We start from the raw sequence: 25,139 nt of genomic DNA on the forward strand, positions 1-25,139 counted from the left end.
GTAAGTTATACATCTCACCTAAACCAAAGAGAGAAGGGGGAGATAATACTGGTAAGTTATACATCTCACCTAAACCAAAGAGAGAAGGGGAGATAATACTGGTAAGTTATACATCTCACCTAAACCAAAGAGAGAAGGGGAGATAATACTGGTAAGTTATACATCTCATCTAAACCAAAGAGAGAAGGGGAAATAATACTGGTAAGTTATACATCTCACCTAAACCAAAAAGAGAAGGGGAGATAATACTGGTAAGTTATACATCTCACCTAAACCAAAGAGAGAAGGGGAGATAATACTGGTAAGTTATACATCTCCTCACCTAAACCAAAGAGAGAAGGGGACATAATACTGGTAAGTTATACATCTCACCTAAACCAAAGAGAGAAGGGGAGATAATACTGGTAAGTTATACATCTCACCTAAACCAAAGAGAGAAGGGGAGATAATACTGGTAAGTTATACATCACACCTAAACCTAAAAAGAGAGAAGGGGAGATAATACTGGTAAGTTATACATCTCACCTAAACCAAAGAGAGAAGGGGAGATAATACTGGAAAGTTATACATCTCACCTAAACCAAAGAGAGAAGGGGAGATAATACTGGTAAGTTATACATCTCACCTAAACCAAAGAGAGAAGGGGAGATAATACTGGTAAGTTATACATCTCACCTAAACCAAAGAGAGAAGGGGAGATAATACTGGTAAGTTATACATCTCCTCACCCAAACCAAAGAGAGAAGGGGAGATAATACTGGTAAGTTATACATCTCACCTAAACCAAAGAGAGAAGGGGAGATAATACTGGTAAGTTATACATCTCACCTAAACCAAAGAGAGAAGGGGAGATAATACTGGTAAGTTATACATCTCACCTAAACCAAAGAGAGAAGGGGAGATAATACTGGTAAGTTATACATCTCACCTAAACCAAAGAGAGAAGGGGAGATAATACTGGTAAGTTATACATCTCACCTAAACCAAAGAGAGAAGGGGAGATAATACTGGTAAGTTATACATCTCACCTAAACCAAAGAGAGAAGGGGAGATAATACTGGTAAGTTATACATCTCACCTAAACCAAAGAGAGAAGGGGAGATAATACTGGTAAGTTATACATCTCACCTAAACCAAAGAGAGAAGGGGAGATAATACTGGTAAGTTATACACATACATCTCACCTAAACCAAAGAGAGAAGGGGAGATAATACTGGTAAGTTATACATCTCACCTAAACCAAAGAGAGAAGGGGAGATAATACTGGTAAGTTATACATCTCACCTAAACCAAAGAGAGAAGGGGGGATAATACTGGTAAGTTACACATCTCACCTAAACCAAAGAGAGAAGGGGAGATAATACTGGTAAGTTATACATCTCACCTAAACCAAAGAGAGAAGGGGAGATAATACTGGTAAGTTATACATCTCACCTAAACCAAAGAGAGAAGGGGAGATAATACTGGTAAGTTATACATCTCACCTAAACCAAAGAGAGAAGGGGAGATAATACTGGTAAGTTATACATCTCACCTAAAACAAAGAGAGAAGGGGAGATAATACTGGTAAGTTATACATCTCACCTAAACCAAAGAGAGAAGGGGAGATAATACTGGTAAGTTATACATCTCACCTAAACCAAAGAGAGAAGGGGAGATAATACTGGTAAGTTATACATCTCACCTAAACCAAAGAGAGAAGGGGAGATAATACTGGTAAGTTATACATCTCACCTAAACCAAAGAGAGAAGGGGAGATAATACTGGTAAGTTATACATCTCACCTAAACCAAAGAGAGAAGGGGAGATAATACTGGTAAGTTATACATCTCACCTAAACCATAGAGAGAAGGGGGAATAATACTGGTAAGTTATACATCTCACCTAAACCAAAGAGAGAAGGGGAGATAATACTGGTAAGTTATACATCTCACCTAAACCAAAGAGAGAAGGGGAGATAATACAGGTAAGTTATACATCTCACCTAAACCAAAGAGAGAAGGGGAGATAATACTGGTAAGTTATACATCTCACCTAAACCAAAGAGAGAAGGGGAGATAATACTGGTAAGTTATACATCTCACCTAAACCAAAGAGAGAAGGGGAGATAATACTGGTAAGTTATACATCTCACCTAAACCAAAGAGAGAAGGGGAGATAATACTGGTAAGTTATACATCTCACCTAAACCAAAGAGAGAAGGGGAGATAATACTGGTAAGTTATACATCTCACCTAAACCAAAGAGAGAAGGGGAGATAATACTGGTAAGTTATACATCTCACCTAAACCAAAGAGAGAAGGGGAGATAATACTGGTAAGTTATACATCTCACCTAAACCAAAGAGAGAAGGGGAGATAATACTGGTAAGTTATACATCTCACCTAAACCAAAGAGAGAAGGGGAGATAATACTGGTAAGTTATACATCTCACCTAAACCAAAGAGAGAAGGGGAGATAATACTGGTAAGTTATACATCTCACCTAAACCAAAGAGAGAAGGGGAGATAATACTGGTAAGTTATACATCTCACCTAAACCAAAGAGAGAAGGGGAGATAATACTGGTAAGTTATACATCTCACCTAAACCAAAGAGAGAAGGGGAGATAATACTGGTAAGTTATACATCTCACCTAAACCAAAGAGAGAAGGGGAGATAATACTGGTAAGTTATACATCTCACCTAAACCAAAGAGAGAAGGGGAGATAATACTGGTAAGTTATACATCTCACCTAAACCAAAGAGAGAAGAAGAGATAATACTGGTAAGTTATACATCTCACCTAAACCAAAGAGAGAAGGGGGGATAATACTGGTAAGTTATACATCTCACCTAAACCAAAGAGAGAAGGGGAGATAATACTGGTAAGTTATACATCTCACCTAAACCAAAGAGAGAAGGGGAGATAATACTGGTAAGTTATACATCTCACCTAAACCAAAGAGAGAAGGGGAGATAATACTGGTAAGTTATACATCTCACCTAAACCAAAGAGAGAAGGGGAGATAATACTGGTAAGTTATACATCTCACCTAAACCAAAGAGAGAAGGGGAGATAATACTGGTAAGTTATACATCTCACCTAAACCAAAGAGAGAAGGGGAGATAATACTGGTAAGTTATACATCTCACCTAAACCAAAGAGAGAAGGGGAGATAATACTGGTAAGTTATACATCTCACCTAAACCAAAGAGAGAAGGGGAGATAATACTGGTAAGTTATACATCTCACCTAAACCAAAGAGAGAAGGGGAGATAATACTGGTAAGTTATACATCTCACCTAAACCAAAGAGAGAAGGGGAGATAATACTGGTAAGTTATACATCTCACCTAAACCAAAGAGAGAAGGGGAGATAATACTGGTAAGTTATACATCTCACCTAAACCAAAGAGAGAAGGGGAGATAATACTGGTAAGTTATACATCTCACCTAAACCAAAGAGAGAAGGGGAGATAATACTGGTAAGTTATACATCTCCTCACCTAAACCAAAGAGAGAAGGGGGAGATAATACTGGTAAGTTATACATCTCACCTAAACCAAAGAGAGAAGGGGAGATAATACTGGTAAGTTATACATCTCACCTAAACCAAAGAGAGAGGGGGAGATAATACTGGTAAGTTATACATCTCACCTAAACCAAAGAGAGAAGGGGGAGATAATACTGGTAAGTTATACATCTCACCTAAACCAAAGAGAGAAGGGGAGATAATACTGGTAAGTTATACATCTCACCTAAACCAAAGAGAGAAGGGGAGATAATACTGGTAAGTTATACATCTCACCTAAACCAAAGAGAGAAGGGGAGATAATACTGGTAAGTTATACATCTCACCTAAACCAAAGAGAGAAGGGGAGATAATACTGGTAAGTTATACATCTCACCTAAACCAAAGAGAGAAGGGGAGATAATACTGGTAAGTTATACATCTCACCTAAACCAAAGAGAGAAGGGGAGATAATACTGGTAAGTTATACATCTCACCTAAACCAAAGAGAGAAGGGGAGATAATACTGGTAAGTTATACATCTCACCTAAACCAAAGAGAGAAGGGGAGATAATACTGGTAAGTTATACATCTCACCTAAACCAAAGAGAGAAGGGGAGATAATACTGGTAAGTTATACATCTCACCTAAACCCAAGAGAGAAGGGGAGATAATACTGGTAAGTTATACATCTCACCTAAACCAAAGAGAGAAGGGGAGATAATACTGGTAAGTTATACATCTCACCTAAACCAAAGAGAGAAGGGGAGATAATACTGGTAAGTTATACATCTCACCTAAACCAAAGAGAGAAGGGGAGATAATACTGGTAAGTTATACATCTCACCTAAACCAAAGAGAGAAGGGGAGATAATACTGGTAAGTTATACATCTCACCTAAACCAAAGAGAGAAGGGGAGATAATACTGGTAAGTTATACATCTCACCTAAACCAAAGAGAGAAGGGGAGATAATACTGGTAAGTTATACATCTCCTCACCTAAACCAAAGAGAGAAGGGGAGATAATACTGGTAAGTTATACATCTCACCTAAACCAAAGAGAGAAGGGGAGATAATACTGGTAAGTTATACATCTCACCTAAACCAAAGAGAGAAGGGGAGATAATACTGGTAAGTTATACATCTCACCTAAACCAAAGAGAGAAGGGGAGATAATACTGGTAAGTTATACATCTCACCTAAACCAAAGAGAGAAGGGGGGATAATACTGGTAAGTTATACATCTCACCTAAACCCAAGAGAGAAGGGGAGATAATACTGGTAAGTTATACATCTCACCTAAACCAAAGAGAGAAGGGGAGATAATACTGGTAAGTTATACATCTCACCTAAACCAAAGAGAGAAGGGGAGATAATACTGGTAAGTTATACATCTCACCTAAACCAAAGAGAGAAGGGGGGATAATACTGGTAAGTTATACATCTCACCTAAACCAAAGAGAGAAGGGGAGATAATACAGGTAAGTTATACATCTCACCTAAACCAAAGAGAGAGGGGGAGATAATACTGGTAAGTTATACATTTCACCTAAACCAAAGGGAGAAGGGGAGATAATACTGGTAAGTTATACATCTCACCTAAACCAAAGAGAGAAGGGGAGATAATACTGGTAAGTTATACATCTCACCTAAACCAAAGAGAGAAGGGGAGATAATACTGGTAAGTTATACATCTCACCTAAACCAAAGAGAGAGGGGGAGATAACACTGGTAAGTTATACATCACACCTAAACCAAAGAGAGAAGGGGAGATAATACTGGTAAGTTATACATCTCACCTAAACCAAAGAGAGAAGGGGGGATAATACTGGTAAGTTATACATCTCACCTAAACCAAAGAGAGAAGGGGAGATAATACTGGTAAGTTATACATCTCACCTAAACCAAAGAGAGAAGGGGAGATAATACTGGAAAGTTATACATCTCACCTAAACCAAAGAGAGAAGGGATGATAATACTGGTAAGTTATACATCTCACCTAAACCAAAGAGAGAAAGGGGGATAATACTGGTAAGTTATACATCTCACCTAAACCAAAGAGAGAAGGGGAGATAATACTGGTAAGTTATATATACTCACCTAAAAAAGAGAGAAGGGGAGATAATACTGGTAAGTTATATGTCCAACCTTATAGCTATAAAAGAATGGTATTACATGAGGTCAATTTCTATGATATCAGCTTATTAAGTACAACCGACTTATAGGCGGACCAACTTATAGGCGAGTATGTACGGTATACATCTCACCTAAACCAAAGAGAGAGGGGGAGATAATACTGGTAAGTTATACAGTGAGCTTCGAATGTCTATATATGAATTATCATCTAACATAGAATGTCTATATGTGAATTATCATTTAATATAGATGTTGACTACACCCTCTCTCATGTCCTGGACGCACAACATACGGAGTATTTCATAAGTTATTAAACCAACAGATTTGACAGACTATGTATAGTGATTTTTCAACATCTCGTTAACAAATAACCTTGACCTTTAAGGCATGAGATTGAGACAAGGACACAACCCTTCTTAAGATTAACAGGATCAAACATAAAACAGCCTTGGATTGGATAAAAACTCTCATTGCAGGGTTTAATTTTTAGCTCACCTGAGCCGAAGACTCAAGTAAGCTTTTCTGATAACATCCGTCGTCCATCTGTGTAGCTGTCCGTCTGTAAACTCTTCACATTATGATTTTCGACTTCTTCTCAAGAACCACTTGGCCAATTTTGACCAGACTTTGCACAAAGCATCCTTGGGTGAAGGAGAAATTAAATTTTTAAAATGAAGGGGCATATCCCCTTGCAAGGGGAGATAATCAAGAAAAGACAAAAATAGGGTTGGGTCTTTAAAAAATCTTCTTCTCAAGAACCACTGGGCCAGTAAAGCTGAAACTTATGTGGAAGCATCCTGGGGTACTGTAGATTCTAAATTGTTCAAATCATGAACCCCGGGGATAGGGTGGGGCCACAATGGGGAATCAATGTTTTACATAGAAATATATAGGAAAAATCTTTGAAAATCTTCTCAAGAACCACTGGGCCAGAAAAGCTGAAACTTATGTGGAAGCATCCTGGGGTAGTGTAGATTCTAAATTGTTCAAATCATGACCCACGTGGGTAGGGTCGGGCCACAATGGGGAATCAAAGTTTTACAATGAAATATATAGGAAAAATCTTTGAAAATCTTCTTCTCAAGAACCACTGGACCAGAAAAGCTGAAACTTATGAGGAAGCATTTTGGGGTAGTGTAGATTCTAAATTGTACAAATCATGACCCCTGGGGGTAGGGTGGGGCCACAATGGGGAATCAATGTTTAACATAGAAATATTTAGGAAAAATCTTTGAAAATCTTCTCAAGAACCACTGGGCCAGAAAAGCTGAAACTTATGTGGAAGCATCCTTGGGTAGTGTTTAAGATTTTAAATTGTTCAAATCATGACCCCCGGGGTAGGACAGGGCCACAAATGGGAATCAATGTTTTACATAGAGATATATAGGAGGGCTCAATCTTTTTGATCACATTGTGTACTTCAGAATTTCTGTCTGTCCAGCTGTCCGTCCGTCTGTCCGTGTAAACTTTTCACATTTTCAACTTCTTCTCAAGAACCACTGGGCCAATTTTGACCAAACTTGGTACAAAGCATCCTTGGGTGAAGGGGAATTTAAATTGTTAAAATGAAGGGACATATCAAAGAGAGAAGGGGAATAATACACTCGCAAGTGGAGATAATCAAGAAAATACAAAAATAGGGTGGGGTCATTAAAAAATCTTCTTCTCAAGAACCACTGGGCCAGTAAAGCTGAAACTTATGTAGAAGCATCCTGGGATAGTGCAGATTCTAAATTGTTCAAATCATGACCCCCGAGGAAAGGGTAGGGCCACAAAGGGGAATCAAAGTTTTACATAGAAATATATAGGAAAAATCTTTGAAAATCTTCTTTTCAAGAACCACTGTGCCAGAAAAGCTGAAGCTTATGTGGAAGCATCCTGGGATAGTGTTGATTCTAAATTGTTCAAATCATGACCCCCAGGGATTGGGCGGCGCCACAATGGGGAATCAAAGTTTTACATAGGAATATATAGGAAAAATCTTTGAAAATCTTCTTCTCAAGAACCACTGTGCCAGAAAAGCTGAAGCTTATGTGGAAGCATCCTGGGTTAGTGTTGATTCTAAATTGTTCAAATCATGACCCCCGGGGATTGGGCGGGGCCACAATGGGGAATCAAAGTTTTACATAGAAATATATAGGAAAAATCTTTGAAAATCTTCTTCTCAAGAACCACTGTGACAGAAAAGCTGAAACTTATGTGGAAGCATCCTGGGGTAGTGTGATTCTAAATTGTTCAAATCATGACCCCTGAGGGTATTGGGTGGGGCCACAATGAGGAAATCAAAGTTTTACATAAAAAATATATTAGAAAAATCTTTGAAAATCTTCTTTTCAAGAACCACTGGGTCAGAAAAGCTGAAACTTATGTGGAAGCATCCTGGGATAGTGTAGATTCTAAATTGTTCAAATCATGACCCCCTGGGCTTGGGCAGGGCCACAATTGGGAATCAAAGTTTTACATAGAAATATATAGGAAAAATTTTTGAAAATCTTCTTCTCAAGAACCACTGTGCCAGAAAAGCTGAAACTTATGTGGAAGCATCCTGGGGTAGTGTATATTCTAAATTGTTCAAATCATGACCCCCGGGGATTGGGCGGGGCCACAAATGGGAATCAAAGTTTAACATAGAAATATATAGGAAAAATCTTTGAAAATCTTCTTCTCAAGAACCACTGTGCCTGAAATGCTGAAACTTATGTGGAAACATCCTTGGGTAGTGTAGATTCTAAATTGTTCAAATCATGATCCCCGCGGATCAGGCGGGGCCACAATGGGGAATCAAAGTTTTACATAGAAATATATAGGAAAAAGCTTTGAAAATCTTAATAACAACTGGGCCAGAAAAGCTGAAACTTAAGTACAGAATGGTCAAAGCTTCTCAGGTGAGCGATGTGGCCCATGGGCCTCTTGTTTGCATAGAAAGATATTGGAAAAATCTTTGAAAATATTCTCAAGAACCACTGGGTCAGAAAAGCTGAAACTTATGTGGAAGCATCCTGGGGTAGTGTAGATTCTAAATTGTTCAAATCAATACCCTGTGGGGTAGGGCGGGGCCACAATGGGAAATCAATGTGTTACATAGAGATATATAGGAAAAATCTTTGAAAATCTTCTTCTCAAGAACCACTGGACCAGAAAAGCTGAAACGTATGTGGAAGCATCCTTGGGTAGTGTAGATTCTAAATTGTTCAAATCATGACCCCACAGGGAAGGGTTGGGCCACAATGGGAAATCAATGTGTTACATAGAAATATATAGGAAAAATCTTTGAAAATCTTCTTCTCAAGAACCACTGAGTCAGAGAAGCTGAAACTTATGTGGAAGCATCTTGGTATAGTGTAGATTCTAAATTGTTCAAATCATGACCCCCGGGTGTTGGGCGGGGCCACAATGGGGAATCAATGTTTTACATAGAAATATATAGAAAAAATCTTTGAAAATCAAAGCTGCAACTTATTTGGAAGCTTCCTGGGGTAGTCTAGATTTCAAACATTAAATACAACATTAAAGTGGGAAGGATTCATGATATGTATTTCAAGGGGGAAATCTGGTAAAGATCAGAATGGCCAACAGGTGAGCGATGTGGCCCATGAGTCTTGTTTGACATAAACCAGAGACATGCTGATGCTAACTTTTTCAATGTCTCAGTTTTTGGAAGATGTAAAGGTATTAATTAGGAAAACATGTTTGAATCCTGATCAACATCAAATCAACAGAGAAGGTTTAATGTGTTTTATAGAAAATTATGAAATCTGATCAACATCAATTTAACAATAACCTACTATAATATGAATTTTCTATTGTTTTTCTTCAACATCAAATCAACAAAAGGAAAAGTACCAGAATCATAGATCCTGAACTTCTGATCAAAATAAAATCAACAGACAAGGTTAGAGTATTAGAATTATAGAACATGAACTCCTGATCAATATCTGAACAACACACAAGGTGAGAGTATTAGAATTATAGACCGTGAACTCCTGATCAACATCAAATCAACATAAAAGATTAGAGTATTAGAATCATAGACCCTGAACTTCTGACCAACATCAAATCAACAGACAAAGTGAGAGTATTAGAATTAAAGACACTGAACTTGTGATCAACATCACATCAACAGACAAGGTTAGAGTATTAGAATTATAGACCCTGAACTTCTGATCAACATCAAATCAACAGACAAAGTGAGAGTATTAGAATCATAGACTCTGAACTCCTGATCAACATCAAATCAACAGACAAGGTTAGAGTATTAGAATCATAGACCCTGAACTTCTGATCAACATCAAATCAACAGACAAGGTGAGAGTATTAGAACTATAGATCCTGAACTTCTGATCAACATCAAATCAACAGACAAGGTGAGAGTATTAGAATTATATACTGTGAACTTCTGATCAACATCAAAACAACAGACAAGGTTAGAGTATTAGAATTATAGACCCTGAACTTCTGATCAACATCAAATCAACAGACAAGCTTAGAGTATTAGAATTATAGACCCTGAACTTCTGATCAACATCAAATCAACAGACAAGCTGAGAGTATTAGAATTATAGACCCTGAACTTCTGATCAACATCAAATCAAAGGACAAGGTCAGATGCTAGAATTATAGACCCCTGAACTTCTGATCAACATCAAATCAACAGGCAAGGTAAGAGTATTAGAATCATAGACCCTGAACTTCTGATCAACATCAAATCAACAGACAAGCTTAGAGTATTAGAATTATAGACCCTGAACTCCTGATCAACATCAAATCAACAGACAAGGTAAGAGTATTAGAATTATAGACCCTGAACTTCTGATCAACATCAAATCAGCAGACAAGGTTAGAGTATTAGAATCATAGACCCTAAACTCCTGATCAACATCAAATCAACAGAGAAGGTTAGAGTATTAGAATTATAGACCCTGAACTCCTGATCAACATCAAATCAACAGAGAAGGTTAGAGTATTAGAATTATAGACCCTGAACTTCTGATCAACATCAAATCAACACACAAGGTTAGAGTATTAGAATTATAGACCCTGAACCTCTGATCAACATCAAATCAACACACAAGGTTAGAGTATTAGAATTATAGACCCTGAACTTCTGATCAACATCAAATCAACAGAGAAGGTGAGCATATTAGAATTATAGAATGTGAACTTCTGATCAACATCAAATCAACGCATAAGGTGAGCGTTTTAAAATTATAGACCATGAACTCCTGATCTACATCAAATCAACAGACAAGGTCAGAGTATTAGAATTACAGACCCTGAACTTCTGATCAACATCAATTCATCAGATGTTTACTTTTTTTTTTATAATTTTAAATTAGGCAGATACCGGTATTGATGAGATTAACTACTGTAAGCCAGTAAAGAATATTATCATTGATTTTGTAGATGTTAATCCTACCCCCGAGTTTTGTTATGATGTTTCTAACTTGTTTAATTTTCTAGCTGGCAGACCTGGCCGCGAGCTTTCTGACCAAACAGATCAACCAGTACACAGACACCAAACTGTCGTCAGCAATCACAGACCAAATCTTCTCCTTCTTACAGGTTTGTCTTATGTCGTATACTATATAAGTACACACCAGTATACCTTAGTCTTGTTAGGGTATGTATGTAAAATTAAAATCAGTCAGACTATTTGGTGACTGTTGTCACTGTTTCAAATGTTGGACTCTTTTGACACAGGAGGTAGCGGGTTACCAGCGCGCCGTGATAGTGGCGTACATCACCGAGATATCTCAGAGTCTCGAGGAGATGCCCGAGTCTGAACGAGATCGACCGCTTCACAAACCGTCCGTCAGACTGCTAGTGGAACTACTCAGACAAATCATGGTAAGATATACTGCTACACAAACCATCCGTCAGACTGCTAGTGGAACTACTCAGACAAATCATGGTAAGATATACTGCTTCACAAACCATCTGTCAGACTGCTAGTGGAACTACTCAGACAAATCATGGTAAGATATACTGCTACACAAACCATCCGTCAGACTGCTAGTGGAACTACTCAGACAAATCATGGTAAGATATACTGCTACACAAACCATCCGTCAGACTGCTAGTGGAATTACTCAGACAAATCACGGTAAGATATACTGCTTCACAAACCATCTGTCAGACTGCTAGTGGAACTACTCAGACAAATCATGGTAAGATATACTGCTACACAAACCATCCGTCAGACTGCTAGTGGAACTACTCAGACAAATCATGGTAAGATATACTGCTTCATAAACCATCCGTCAGACTGCTAGTGGAACTACTCAGACAAATCATGGTAAGATATACTGCTACACAAACCATCCGTCAGACTGCTAGTGGAATTACTCAGACAAATCATGGTAAGATATACTGCTACACAAACCATCCGTCAGACTGCTAGTGGAATTACTCAGACAAATCATGGTAAGTGTCCTTCACTCAGTCATACAAGGGTCATCAAAAGGACATATGATTTAGCGATTTTTTGGGGGAAAAATAACATTGAAGTAGAACAAAGGAGAATTTCCTGTCATTTAATCATTGAAAATGAAACATATTTTGCATTTATTCCAACCTCATTACCTATTACTTCGTGTTTTAAAGAATAAACAACAAGTAGATCTACTTATTGTTTTTATATCAATGTCCCTTGTTCCCTTGTCAAAATTTGCGACATTACGCTGTCCCACCATATTACGACTCTCTACTCTCGATTTAAGCGGAAAAGAAACAATTTTTCAACTTGTACAATGTTTCATTTAAAAAGAAATATGATGTTATCATGGTTTGTTACTTGACAGTTGAATTGGGAAAATTTAGTCACAAAATTGGGAAAAATTAACGTTTTTGGCATTAGGAGTGGCACCGTTTGTCAGTACCAATTATATAAGAAAAAAAAATGCTGTGCGTATTACATGTATCATAAGAATATTTATGTTAATGTATGATAATTATTTCTTTGATGCAGGACCCCCTGTCTCATGTTGTGTTGAGCCTACAACTATTGCGGACATTCAGCCATTTTTCTGATAACCTGGTTGTCATGGTGAACTGTCAGGCCGCGCCAGCAGTGTTGGGTTGTATGGCCGTTTATCTGGACGTCACGGAGATCCAACAGTACGGGCTGGACATACTGGCCAGAATAGCCAGCTACCGACCAAGACTGGCCGAAAAAGTAAACCAACAAATCTCTAAAAATAGCTACCTACTGATCCAGACTGGCCGAAAAAGTTACTCAACAAATCTCTAAAAATAGCTACCTACCGACCCAAACACGCCAAAAAAGAAACCCAAATACTGTATACAGGGTTATTTCCGCCCTTTTAAACTTGTGAACAATTTTGCCCTATTTGAATTCACCCAGGCATGGTTCTGTTTAAGAAATTATTAGCTGTAATTTGAATTCGCCCCGTTTTAAATTCGCCCAATCAAGAAGAGGGCGAAAGGGGCAAAAATAAAACGGGGGCTAAAATCTCCCTGTATACAGTATTCTCTAAAAGTAACCACCTACCAACCCAAACACGCCAAAAAAAATAACCCAACAATTCTCAAAAAATAGCTACCTACTGCCCAAAACAAGGCAAAAAAGTAACTCAACGAATCTTTGATTGAAAATTGCTACCTACTACCCGTAACACAGCGAAAAAGTAACTCAATAATTCTAAGGCTGGGCAATAATATTGATATTTCAATATATTGCAATACAATGACAAAAAATATCGTATCGCAATACGATTTTGTAATATCGATAGATTGTCAATATGTTTAAATTATGGAATTTGTCATTAGATATAAAAATGGACTCATGAAAGTTTGTTATTAAGCCAAACAGTAAGTCAGAAGTTGTTTTGTGGGAACACTTCAGAGCATAACTTAAATGAAATCAACAAGGTTTTTTTTCTGTGTTGTTACTTATCAGTTATGTACAAACCATGTAAATTAAGAAAATATCTCTAGAAAATGCCATTTTTATTACATTGCAATACATATCGCAATACAGTTTAAAATATCGCAATATATCGCAATACGAAATCTTGGGCCAATACCCAGCCCTAAATAATTCTCCAAAAATAGCTTCCTACTGCCCCAATTATGCTAAAAATGAAACACAACAATTCTCTTAAAATAGCCACATATTTGGTAATCTTGATAACTTGTGCTTCAGAAAGACCACTTTGGGTTAATATGTTTTTAGGCCAATTTCATGTTCCCTGCCTGCCCTGGGACCTGAGGGTCAGGATTAAAACCACTAAAATTAATGCAATCTTTAAAAATCTTCTTGTTTACTCCTGGACATCAAGCAGTCAAACTGTTGGTGTGATTGTAATCAGCATTAAGCCCTCTACCATAATTATGAAATTCATGGCATCAGGATCAGGAGTTCTATTGTTACAGACGATCCCTTGATGTATGTTTGCATGATATGACCTCTATTTGACCTTGTCGTAGACTTATGTTTACCCTTTGCCCTCTATTTGACCTTGTAGATTCCCCTGAGAGAGACGGCCCTAGAGATGATCCTTTGATCTATTTATGTATGATTTGACCTTTATTTGACCTTGTAGATTCCCCTGAGAGAGACGGCCCTAGAGATGATCCTTTGATCTATTTATGTATGATTTGACCTTTATTTGACCTTGTAGATTCCCCTGAGAGAGACGGCCCTAGAGATGATCCTTCGATCTATTCAGCGTCATCAGAAGAGCATCCTTATTGTGCCCCCCGGCTGTAGAACGCTCGTTAATCTCACCTGTAGCCTTCAGGAAAATCTCGACAACTTCCTCTCCTCAGGTAAGTCTAGAAAACAGGTCAATCTCAGAAACTGGTGAATCTCGAATACAGTTCAATCTCCAGAACAAGTAAACAGGTCAATATATAATACAGGTCATCTCTAATACAGGTAAAAAGGTCAATCTCTAAAACAGGTTAATCTCCAAAACAGGTAAACAGGTCAATCTTTAATACAGGTAAACAGGTCAATCTGTAATACAGGTAAACAGGTCAATCTCTAATACAGGTAAACAGGTCAATCTTTAAAACAGGTAAACAGTTCAATCTTTAATACAGGTAAACAGGTCAATCTCTAATAAGGTTAACTGGTTAATTTCCAAAATAGGAAAATCTCCAAAGGAAAGGATCTTTAAGAATCTTCATCTGAGGAGTGGTGTGGATCATGGGCAGATTTTTATTTACTGTGTAGGGACAATACATAGCAAGCATATTGTTTTGGCATTGTTAGCGATGGATCTTGAAGCTGTAGCGAGATACGATGTGTTACTGTGACACATCTATTATACGATATTTAATCTTTTCTTTTTAGGTCACCTGAGTAAACTCAGGTGACCTATTGCTATCCGTTTTCGTCCGTCGTCGTGCGTCGTGCGTCGTTCGTCGTGTGTTAACATTTGAACATTTTCAGCTTCTTCTCTGAAACCACTGAACCAATTTCAACCAAATTTGGCACAAATATCAGGTGAACAGGAACAAAAATTGTGAATCATGATCCCTGCCCCCCTGGGGCCTGAGGGGTGGGGCCAAAACCACTAAAATTAATGCAATCTTTAAAAATCTTCTTCTTTACTCCTGGACAACAAGCAGGCAAACTGTTTGCATGATTGTAATCAGCAATGAGTCCTTTACCAAAATTGTGAAATTCATTGCCCTAGGGTCAGGGGTTATAGTGCTAGGGCGGGGCTAAATAAGTAGGTAGTGAAAATGCATTATTTCTTTGAAAATCTTCTTCTCTGCTCCTGGGTATTAAATAAACCAACTAAGTACATAGTTATGATGAGCAAGAGTGTTTCTTCCAAAATTGTGAATTTTATGGCCCCAGGGTCAGGGGTTCTGGTGTTACGGGGCTCTATTGATTATATAGTGAAAATACATGAATTCTTTGAAAATCTTCTTCTCTGCTCCTGGGTATTAAATAAACAAACTAAGTACATAGTTATGATAAGCAAGAGTGCCTCTACCAAAATTGTGAATTTTACAGGTTCAATCTTGTTTTTTTTTTTGGGGGGGGGGGGGGTCAATCTAATGATTATATAGGGAAATGCATGAATTCTTTGAACATCTTATCCTTTGCCCCTGGTTAATATGCTAATGATCTAATTACATATTTAAGGCCAGGATTTATTTTATTTTTAGTTTTTCAAACCCTCCGTCAAGGTTTTGAATGTACAGAAAAAAAAAAACATTTTTTTCTCTGATGTAAAATTTGAACAAGAGATTTCAAATCTTTAATACGGTTTTAGGTGAAACGGCAGGTACAATTTAGATAACAGGTAAACAGGTAAAATCTCTAATAAGGTGCCATTCAAAATGTTTCACCCGTTCAAAAGACAAATAAAATGCTGACGACTTTGTTGCACAATGACATGACGGTGAGATAATTATGTATTCGTTTCAAAAGTAACTGTAAATTTTTTTCCTCCCCCAGGTTTTTAACTGCCCGTGGTAGCTATTCATATTGCCAGGGAAACAGGTCTCTATTATGGCTTACAGTCTAAGCATCATTCCTCAGAAAAGGGTTGCTTATGCATCAGATGTAATGAATAAAACTAAGGAGAAGTGAATTCAAATTTGAGGAAGAAATAAACAATAACCTGAAGAAATAAAAAAAAATTCAACTATTAAAAGGCAAGAATATACAAATATATACAGGCATGTAGTATCATTTGTATCAGCCAGAAACATTATTTTAAACTTAATTAAAAAGGTCAATCTCCCCAATACTCCCTGTCTGTTAAATGATAGGAATTATAATTTTAGGCATCAAGTAAATTTTAAACAATGTCAATACACATTCATATAAACATATTTAAAAAATGAAATATATTGAAATATATTTTTCAACATCACAAAATTTATATAACTGGCCCAAACTGGCAGATGATGAAATAAGCAATTAAATGTTCTACTTTCCTATTTGTGAGCATTATGTGTCCAGTGGTAAGGAGCCTATTAGGATAGCATAAAAAAGAATGTACCAATGTTAATAATTGATTTATCAAAAAAAAAAAATTTATTTCCTTCTCCTTCAGGACTTTTTTTATTCTCATGTTCATAACTAAACCTAAACATAAAAAAAATGCTGGCCTTATAATGAAGAAAGGGGCCTCTTTCAAAATAGATAATTTCAGGGCTGCTGGGTCAGGGTTACCAGGGGGGTCTTTGACTAAAAATAAATTAATGCTTTGAAATCTGCCCTTTGATAAGCAATGGTGCCTCTTTACAAAATTTGTGAATTTTGGCTTTTGGATTAAAACACGAACCAAATATAATCACTGGAAAGTTGTTACATGATACTCAGGTGACCTATAAGGCCCGAGGGCCTCTTGTTTTGGTCAACAGACACAGAATTTTCACCGGAGGTCGAGGAAGCTGTAGAGAGATACGACGCTTTACTGAGACACATCTTCCAGCACGCTGTCCCCGTGATCCAGTCCGTACTACAGGAATACCCGAACAACTTGGACGTGAAGACCGAGGGTCGACGATTCCTCTACAACTACTCTAAAATGACACAGTTCACGTAGGCCTGATTAAAATTGTCAATAAAATATGTTCTAATTACAAACAGACAGATATATAATGAATGAAAGAAATTTCTCTTTTTATGAGGAAAGTTTAAGGAGAGGATATAGAACTTTTTCTAATTTTCACTTTTTTCTCTTTTTTTATCTAAAGGCTATTTTAGGTCTATCTTTAAAAATATTTATCTAATATTAACTTATTTTATTATGCTATTTTTCTTAAAAGGCAAAAGAAAAAGTTACAAGCTCTATCTACATCAACACAAGACGAGGAAAGTCAGGAGCTCACAGAGACGTTAACCACCCCCAAAATGTTTGTATCTAACGACCAGGAAGAGGAGCCCACGGGAATTCTCAAAAAGACGGAAGAGAAAGGTTACATGGCTGCCCTGGATCGCAAAGTCCACTTTGCCGACAAAGAACCACTGGACTCCATGACCAGCTCAGAGGACGAATCTGACCTTGACCTTCAGACTACAGAGGTCAAGGCCAGGTTAGAGGTACAGGAGACTGTTATTCTGAGTGAGGAGGCTGCTGAAGCTCTGAGATTAAAATCTGTCTCAAGTCAGGAGGGTGTTCAAATGAGACGGAAAGAAACAGAAAAGGATGAGACACGAGAGAGACGGTACACGTCGGAAATGAAAATTAACGTGAGTGGGAAGGGCCAGATCCAGGAGGTGGTCGCCAAGTGTGGTCAAACAGACATCACCATAGCAACCAACCCCACCCCTAGCAACCCAGTGTCCATATTTTGTCCTACGGTAAATTGTAGAGGTCATGTAATCAACTCGGAGCCCATTTGTCAACCTGACCAGATGTTTGATGTGAATGATATTCCAGCAGAGGAAAATGGATCTGAACGAATTTTATCTAAAGACAATGAAGACACAAACAGAAATAAAGATGGGAGTTCCACTCTTAATGAATGTCAGACAAATAAGCTAAGAGAATATGACAGGAAAGAGGATAGTGCTGTGTTAGATCCGTCTCGGCAACAAACATTAGACACAACAATTGCTCAGTCTACAAACTCTCTGGACAAGAGTAACACTCAATCTTCAAACTCACAGGATAAGAGTAAGGCTCAATATCCAAACCCACAGGACAAGAGTAACGCTCGGTCTTCAAACTCACAAGACAAGAGTAATGCTCAGTCTACAAACCCACAGGACATGAGTAACACTCAGTCTACAAACCCACAGGACATGAGTAACACTCAGTCTACAAACTCACAAGACACAAATAAGACTGTATCTCTGATCTCACAGGATTCTACAGAGGAGGAAGATTATGTACCAATGGATTGGCCTCACACTGATGGCCTCGGGACACAAGAGAATGGAGAGACTTGTGAAGAAGTCTGTTTGAGAGAGAACAGGTCAGAAGTAACGGGAGTTTACAAACCCACTGTCAGATGTAACGTTATCTACCAAAGTCACAGGCTACAGGTATTGGTGGGAAAAACAGATATTTTTAGCATTATTGTAACTACTGTAGATTTCTTATTTTTTGCAAGTACATTTTATCGCAGATCATCAAATGGGCTATTTAAGGTCAGATTGGGAGAATAAAAATTTGCAAATGGACGGTTGATCAATAGAATTTAAATGGATTTCAGCACTCTGAATATAAAAGCGAGTAATTTTATTTTGCGAGTGATGCTTATTGTGAAATCATGAGGAAATTAATTAAGGTCTTCCGTTTCCAACGGAAGACCTTCTACTGATTCTGTTTGAGAGAGAATTATTATTCTTTTTTTTCTTCTGGTACTCGGTGTCAACTTTGTGTCATATATGTCAACCAAATTTTCATCAAATTTTCATAGGTTATAGATGTTATTAAACTCTATTAGAAAGCTGTCAAAAATTTCAAAAAGCCACTTCCGGTTTTGAGTTATTTCCCTTTAAATGAAAATTTATAGGCTTTCATTTAACTACAGGTATCAGTGGTAGAAAAAACAGATACAGTATTACGTGGAATCTTAGCGATTTGTCCTTAAAAATTGGTATTTTATTCTTAGCGAGATGTAATTTTAGGGATTAAAAAAGCTCACTCTAGGAGCTTTTAGAAATAAAGCACAATTAATTTTTAGTGTTATTCAATTTTAACAATCTTTTGCTAATAATGCCAAAATTAAATCCGCACTAAAAATTCTGCATATACGGTTTTTAGCTCACCTGAGCCAAAGGCTCAAGTGAGCTTTTCTGATTAAAATTTGTCCGTTGTCTGTCGTCGTTGTCGTCGTTGTTGTCGTCGTTGTTGTTGTTGTTGTAAACTTTTCACATTTTCATCTTCTTATACACCAAAGAAGCCAATTTCAACCAAACTTGCAACAAAGTATCCTTGGGTAAAGGGGATTCAAGTTTGTTCAAAATGAAGGGCCACAACCTTTTCCAAGGGAAGATAATTATGAAAAAGAAAAATCAATGGCATTTTTAAAAAATCTTCTTTTGAAACATGGTCCAGGAAAGATGAAATATGTAATCACCCTCAGGTAGTGTAGATTCAAATTTTTCAAATCATGACCCCCGGGGGAAGGATGGGGCCAAAATGGTCGATCAAAGTTTTACATAGGAATATATAGGAACAATCATTAAAAATCTTCTCAAGAACCACTGGGCCAGGAAAGATGAAATTTTTTTAATAATCATCAGGTAGTGTACATTCTAGTTTGTTCAAATCATGACCTGGGGGGGGGGGGGGTAGGTTCGGACCAAAATGGCCGATCAAATTTTTACATAAGAATATATAAGGAAACCTTTTAAAATCTTCTTTTCAAGTAAAAGGCTTAGTGATATTTTTAGGGAATTATCTTCAGGTAGTGTAGATTCTAGTTTGCTTAAATCTTGACCCCGGGGGGGGGGGGGGGGGGGGTTTTGGTTAAGAATTACCTGAAAATAAGTAAACTTTTATTTTTTTTGAAAAGTGCTTTTAAAAAGCCAATTTTCAGGTCAAACATGTGGCCCCTAAAAACTTTTTTTTAATTATTGTAACTACTGTAGATTCCTTATTTTTTGGGAGTATTTTTTATCACAAGAGGGCTCTTTAACATCTCTCGTCAAAAATAAAAATTTCAAATGGACAGTTCAGAATTTAAATGGATTTCAGCACCATTATATTGCAGCATATGTAATTTTATTTCGTACAAGTGATGCTTATTTTGAAATTATGGAAATTAATTTGTTGCATATAATTAGAAATCTACAGTATTTGATTTTTAGTGTAATATGTAACAAACTGTACAGGTTTGCAGGAATAAAATTTTTATGAGTCCAATTTATGCCTGAAAGTTTTGTCTTCAGAATTACCTGAAAATAAGTGAACTTAATCATTTTTTGGAAAAGACATTAAAAAGTCTATTTTCTTTTTCAAATATCTGTTTTAAACAAACTTTTTTTTCAATTTTAAGGTGACTCACCACATCATCTCTTTGGTGTTTGAAGGTAAAGATGCTCAGGCTCTCTCTGTCATTGACAAACCCCTGCACAGTCTTTTAGAGGTCAGTGGGGCACCACAAGGGTTACAAGTGTATGTCAAATCTCAGTACAGCGACAGTAAAACCTTGATGGACCTTGATACAGCTTTCCTCATCAGCATTATAGACGCCATTAGATACAGGTTAGTCCAATAACTGATGCCATCAGATACAAGTTAGTCCAATAACTGATGCCATCAGATACAGGTTAGTCCAATCAATGAAAACATCAGATACAGGTAAGTCCAATAACTGATGGCAAAAGAAATATTAGATGCACTAAACACAGCTCAGTCAAATAATTGACATTTTTAAATCAAAGGGGAAATCACTCTTACTATAAAGTAATATGACAAAAACACCATGGAACTGGAACTCTTCAATGTGCAATGTATTATTTTTTTTCAAAGTAACTGTGTCTTGTGCATTACTGTGTTGGTAAATTTTCACCGTTTCCATGTTAAATGTATCTAATCTTTTTTTAGGTCTCTCTTTCATGACCTTGTTCAGAAGAGTGTCCTTGAGGTCATGAACTGTATGTTTGGTAAATACAGCCTTGATGTCCTGAAGGTGGCCTTGACCTGTTTGACCTCTGTGTTCCAGACATGCCAATCTTTCCCCAGTTATCAGGTGTGTTTTACCCATCCACCAGTCGTTCACAGCACAAAGCAAAAACTAATCTGTATTTGCACAAGAGCATTTTACAAAAAAAAACACAGCACAAATTTCCGATTTCAAAAATTTACATCCACCAATTTTAGACAACATGAACACTTTACATCCAAGTTGTAGTCACATGCACACAGAGCACTTTACATGTTTATTTAACCAGGTGTTAATTAGGCCTAGCCATAGGAAACTTCACATTCCCACGCTGAAGTCACAGCACAAGAACACTTTACTTGCAAATCTGTAGTCACAGCACAAGAACACTTTACATGCATCTGTAGAACACACAGCAGATTACAGATAATTGTAGTCATTTTATTAGAAATATAAATTAAAGACAATAAAATGCAGAATAAAACAATAAAAACGGCACAAAAGACGTTTTTTGAACCAAGTAGTCACAATAAAGCATATGCTGCGATTTTATCACTTTATAATGAAAAATATTGTAAAGTTAGCAAGTTAAAATACCATTAAAAAACAACATGAAACAATCAAGTGTATGTCACAGCATTAGAACACTTCCCATATCTGTAGTCACAGTAATATATTAGGTACATCTACATGCACCTTCTTAGGTCACACACATGGCACCTCTGACAAATTTCATGACTGTCCACAAAAAATAATAATTCTGTTTTTGATAGTCACAATAAATTTCTGTAACATTGAATATCATATTAGACACTTTACATTTCTGTTAATTGAAATATAAATAAAAAACTGTTACTAGAAACAATCTGTAGACACAGCACAAGATCTCATATACATTTATCCACCAATCTGTAGTCAAAGCAAAAGATGCACTTTACATCCATCAAGTCTGTAGTCAAATCAATTTTTTGACTTGTCCTGGTAGAAAAAAACTTGTTTATATATGTAGCTAAATCACAGCACTTTAGTGAGAGACACTTTTTCCACCAAAAGTAGTCAAGCACAAGAACACTTTTCCACCAATGTGTTAAATTAACCACAAGTTTTATTTAATGATATCAATCTGTAAATTTCACAGCAAAAAATCACTTTACATATATAATATTTAATTTTACATCCACCAATAGTCACAGCACAAGAACACTTTACATTGAAAATTGTAGTCACAGCACAAGAGCACATTACATCCACCTTCTGTGGGTCAAAGTTGAGCACTGTACATCCACCTCTGTGTCACAGCACAAGCATATCCTAGTCACAGCACAGGTGAACACTTACCATCCATCAATCTGTAGTCACAGCACAAGAGCACATTACATCCACCAATCTGTAGTCACAGCACAAGAACACTTTACATCCACCAATCTGTAGTCACAGCACAAGAGCACTTTACACAAACCAATCTGTAGTCACAGCACAAGAACACTTTACATCCACCAATCTGTAGTCACAGCACAAGAGCACTTTACATCCACCAATCTGTAGTCACAGCACAGGAGCACTTTACATCCACCTATCTGTAGTCACAGCACAAGAGCACTTTACATCCACCAATCTTTAGTCACAACACAAGAACAATTTACATTCACCAATCTGTAGTCACAGCACAAAAACACTTTACATCCACCAAACTGTAGTCACAGCACAAGAGCACTTTACACACCAATCTGTAGTCACAGCACAAGAGCACTTTACATCCACCAATCTGTAGTCACAGCACAAGAGCACTTTACACAAACCAATCTGTAGTCACATCACAAGAACACTACATACATCAATCTGTAGTCACAGCACAAGAACACTTTACATGCACCAATCTGTAGTCATAGCACAAGAATACTTGACATATATTCAGAACTTTTAATTAATCTCTGTGTTTCTTTTTTCCAAATTTCTTCTTTTTTTATGACAGAGTCCACATTTCTTCAGGAGACGAAGGGGATTATATCAAAATTATCAGGTGTTTTACAAACAGACGTACCAGCAATACAGGAACTTCACAGGGTTGTGAGTGACATCACCCCCATAGAATGAAATGTCCCTCAGCACCCTGACCATCTGTAGAATAATACACCCATCTCTTCAGATCTTACATGACCCTCTCCCACCCATACAGAAAGGTGGTGGTGGGGGGGGGGTTAAATGACATGTGTGTGAAGAAGATCGTCCCAGTGAGTAGTCTGACACTAATCTTTTTTTTTTGGTGACTTCTACAAAACAGAACCTTTTGTGATTTAAATCACTTCAGGTCATGTATGAAAACAATAACAATTATTAATATAAAATAGTTTGTTAAGTTTGATAGAAATGTTACGTTGAATAATTACGTTTTACTAAATGCATGAGGTGCTATAAATTATTTATATGCTAGGCAATAGTATTGTGTACTTATGAATTTAATTAAGGGAATGACTCACTTTACTAAAAAAAAAACTAAATATTATATTACAAAAATTTCGGGTCACTTTTTACATTTCTACTGCAATTAATTAAACAAACAAGATTATTAATGGTTCCTGGGTATTATTAAGAAGTTTATTGTTTGATTGAAAAGACTTATGAACCAAATTGCGATTATCTTTGATAAAACGACCGCAATGGGAGCTTTATCTAGACCTCCAATTTAAGGAATTGCGGGTCACTTCCGGTTATTTCGAGTCACTTTATAAACGTGTGCAAAACAAATCAAAAATTATATTTAATGTTGTTTTATGACCAAAATTAGTTAGTTTTGCTAATATCCAGTAGTCATTTCACCAGAATAATTTTTTTGTGGGGGAAATCGCTCACGGTGAAAGCTGATATCAACACACTATAATGACCGTGTGTAAATTGTGGGGCGGATCTAGCTTGAAGACCATGAAATTATGACCTTTAGATAGTTAAATTCTCTCGTAACATTCAGAGACACACAATTTATGTCATTATTTATTTGAATAAAATGACTTTTTAACAAAGAAAAAAAGTAACAATGGAAACACCTGGTTTTAAATAACGGGAAAATGACTAGGAATGTAAACATGGTAAAAGGCTATAAAATAATTATACAGTTACAAAAAAAAGTAAATTCATCCTACTTGGACTCATATAAAGCATAAACATATAAAAAAAAATCTATAGATCTACAAAATAAACATAATAATAAAATAGTACCTTGATACTACAATATAAAACACCCCTCACTTTCTAGTGGAAATGTGCATCTCTCTCTCTCTCTCTCTCTCTCTCTCTCTCTCTCTACAAAATCTTTATCAAATTTATGTGCATCCTTTCTCTCTCTCTCATTGCAGTCTTTGGCAAATTCATGCTCTCTCTCTCTCTCTCTCTCTCTCTCTCTCTCTCTCTCTCTCATTGAAAATTCTATAGTAAATTTATGTGCATCTTAAAATGATATAAAGTATGTCAAACTTAGTATGTAAACTTTTATATTAAAAAAAAAACAAAGGTCCTACTTTGGACAAATAAAAAAAACTTCACATTCTATGAAATGAACTTTGATACAAAGAATAATATGTGATGCATGTACACTTTATGATAAGGAGACATCAATGACCGACTTTTCAGGCATATTTTATAACAGTCAATGCTGCATGGAAGTTTTTGGGACACACTTTGTATTGGCAGGGTATAACAACACCTCCTCCTTTTTCCAGCACATGGGCCACATTTTCTACATAAAGAAAAGCTATAATTGTTATGGGTCAGAATAACCCTAAATGCCAGCAAAGATCAATCACACAGTTTAAACTTAATAATAATTTATTTACAGTAATATACAAATCATTAAGTACAAACTTAGCAAAAATCTAAAAATACATACATCAGAGTGTCCGTTGCTGCACACAATGTCCCAGTGAAATTATATCCCAGTAATACCTCAATGATGCTTATACGACAA

At 36.8% G+C, this 25,139-nt stretch overlaps 1 protein-coding gene across 1 annotated transcript in view; it reads left to right on the forward strand.

Moving 5' to 3' along the window:
* Positions 1–21,268, forward strand: part of LOC134240992 (uncharacterized) — a gene marked incomplete at its 3' end in the record, with an annotated part of 34,664 nt that extends 13,396 nt beyond the window's left edge. The window contains exons 4-13 of the mRNA XM_062723086.1: positions 6,640–6,664; positions 9,647–9,698; positions 11,090–11,191; positions 11,330–11,476; positions 12,597–12,803; positions 14,272–14,419; positions 16,982–17,162; positions 17,390–18,611; positions 20,573–20,781; positions 21,124–21,268. Of these exons, the coding sequence (XP_062579070.1) occupies positions 6,640–6,664; positions 9,647–9,698; positions 11,090–11,191; positions 11,330–11,476; positions 12,597–12,803; positions 14,272–14,419; positions 16,982–17,162; positions 17,390–18,611; positions 20,573–20,781; positions 21,124–21,268 (2,438 nt within the window). The remainder of the gene's footprint in view (positions 1–6,639; positions 6,665–9,646; positions 9,699–11,089; positions 11,192–11,329; positions 11,477–12,596; positions 12,804–14,271; positions 14,420–16,981; positions 17,163–17,389; positions 18,612–20,572; positions 20,782–21,123) is intronic.
* Between the last annotated feature and the right edge of the window lie 3,871 nt (positions 21,269–25,139).

This window comes from Saccostrea cucullata, unplaced genomic scaffold, assembly GCF_032062105.1.
Source record: "Saccostrea cucullata isolate Sc308-1 unplaced genomic scaffold, CSIRO_AGI_Scuc_v1 ctg7125, whole genome shotgun sequence".
In the NCBI taxonomy this organism is placed as follows: domain Eukaryota; kingdom Metazoa; phylum Mollusca; class Bivalvia; order Ostreida; family Ostreidae; genus Saccostrea; species Saccostrea cuccullata.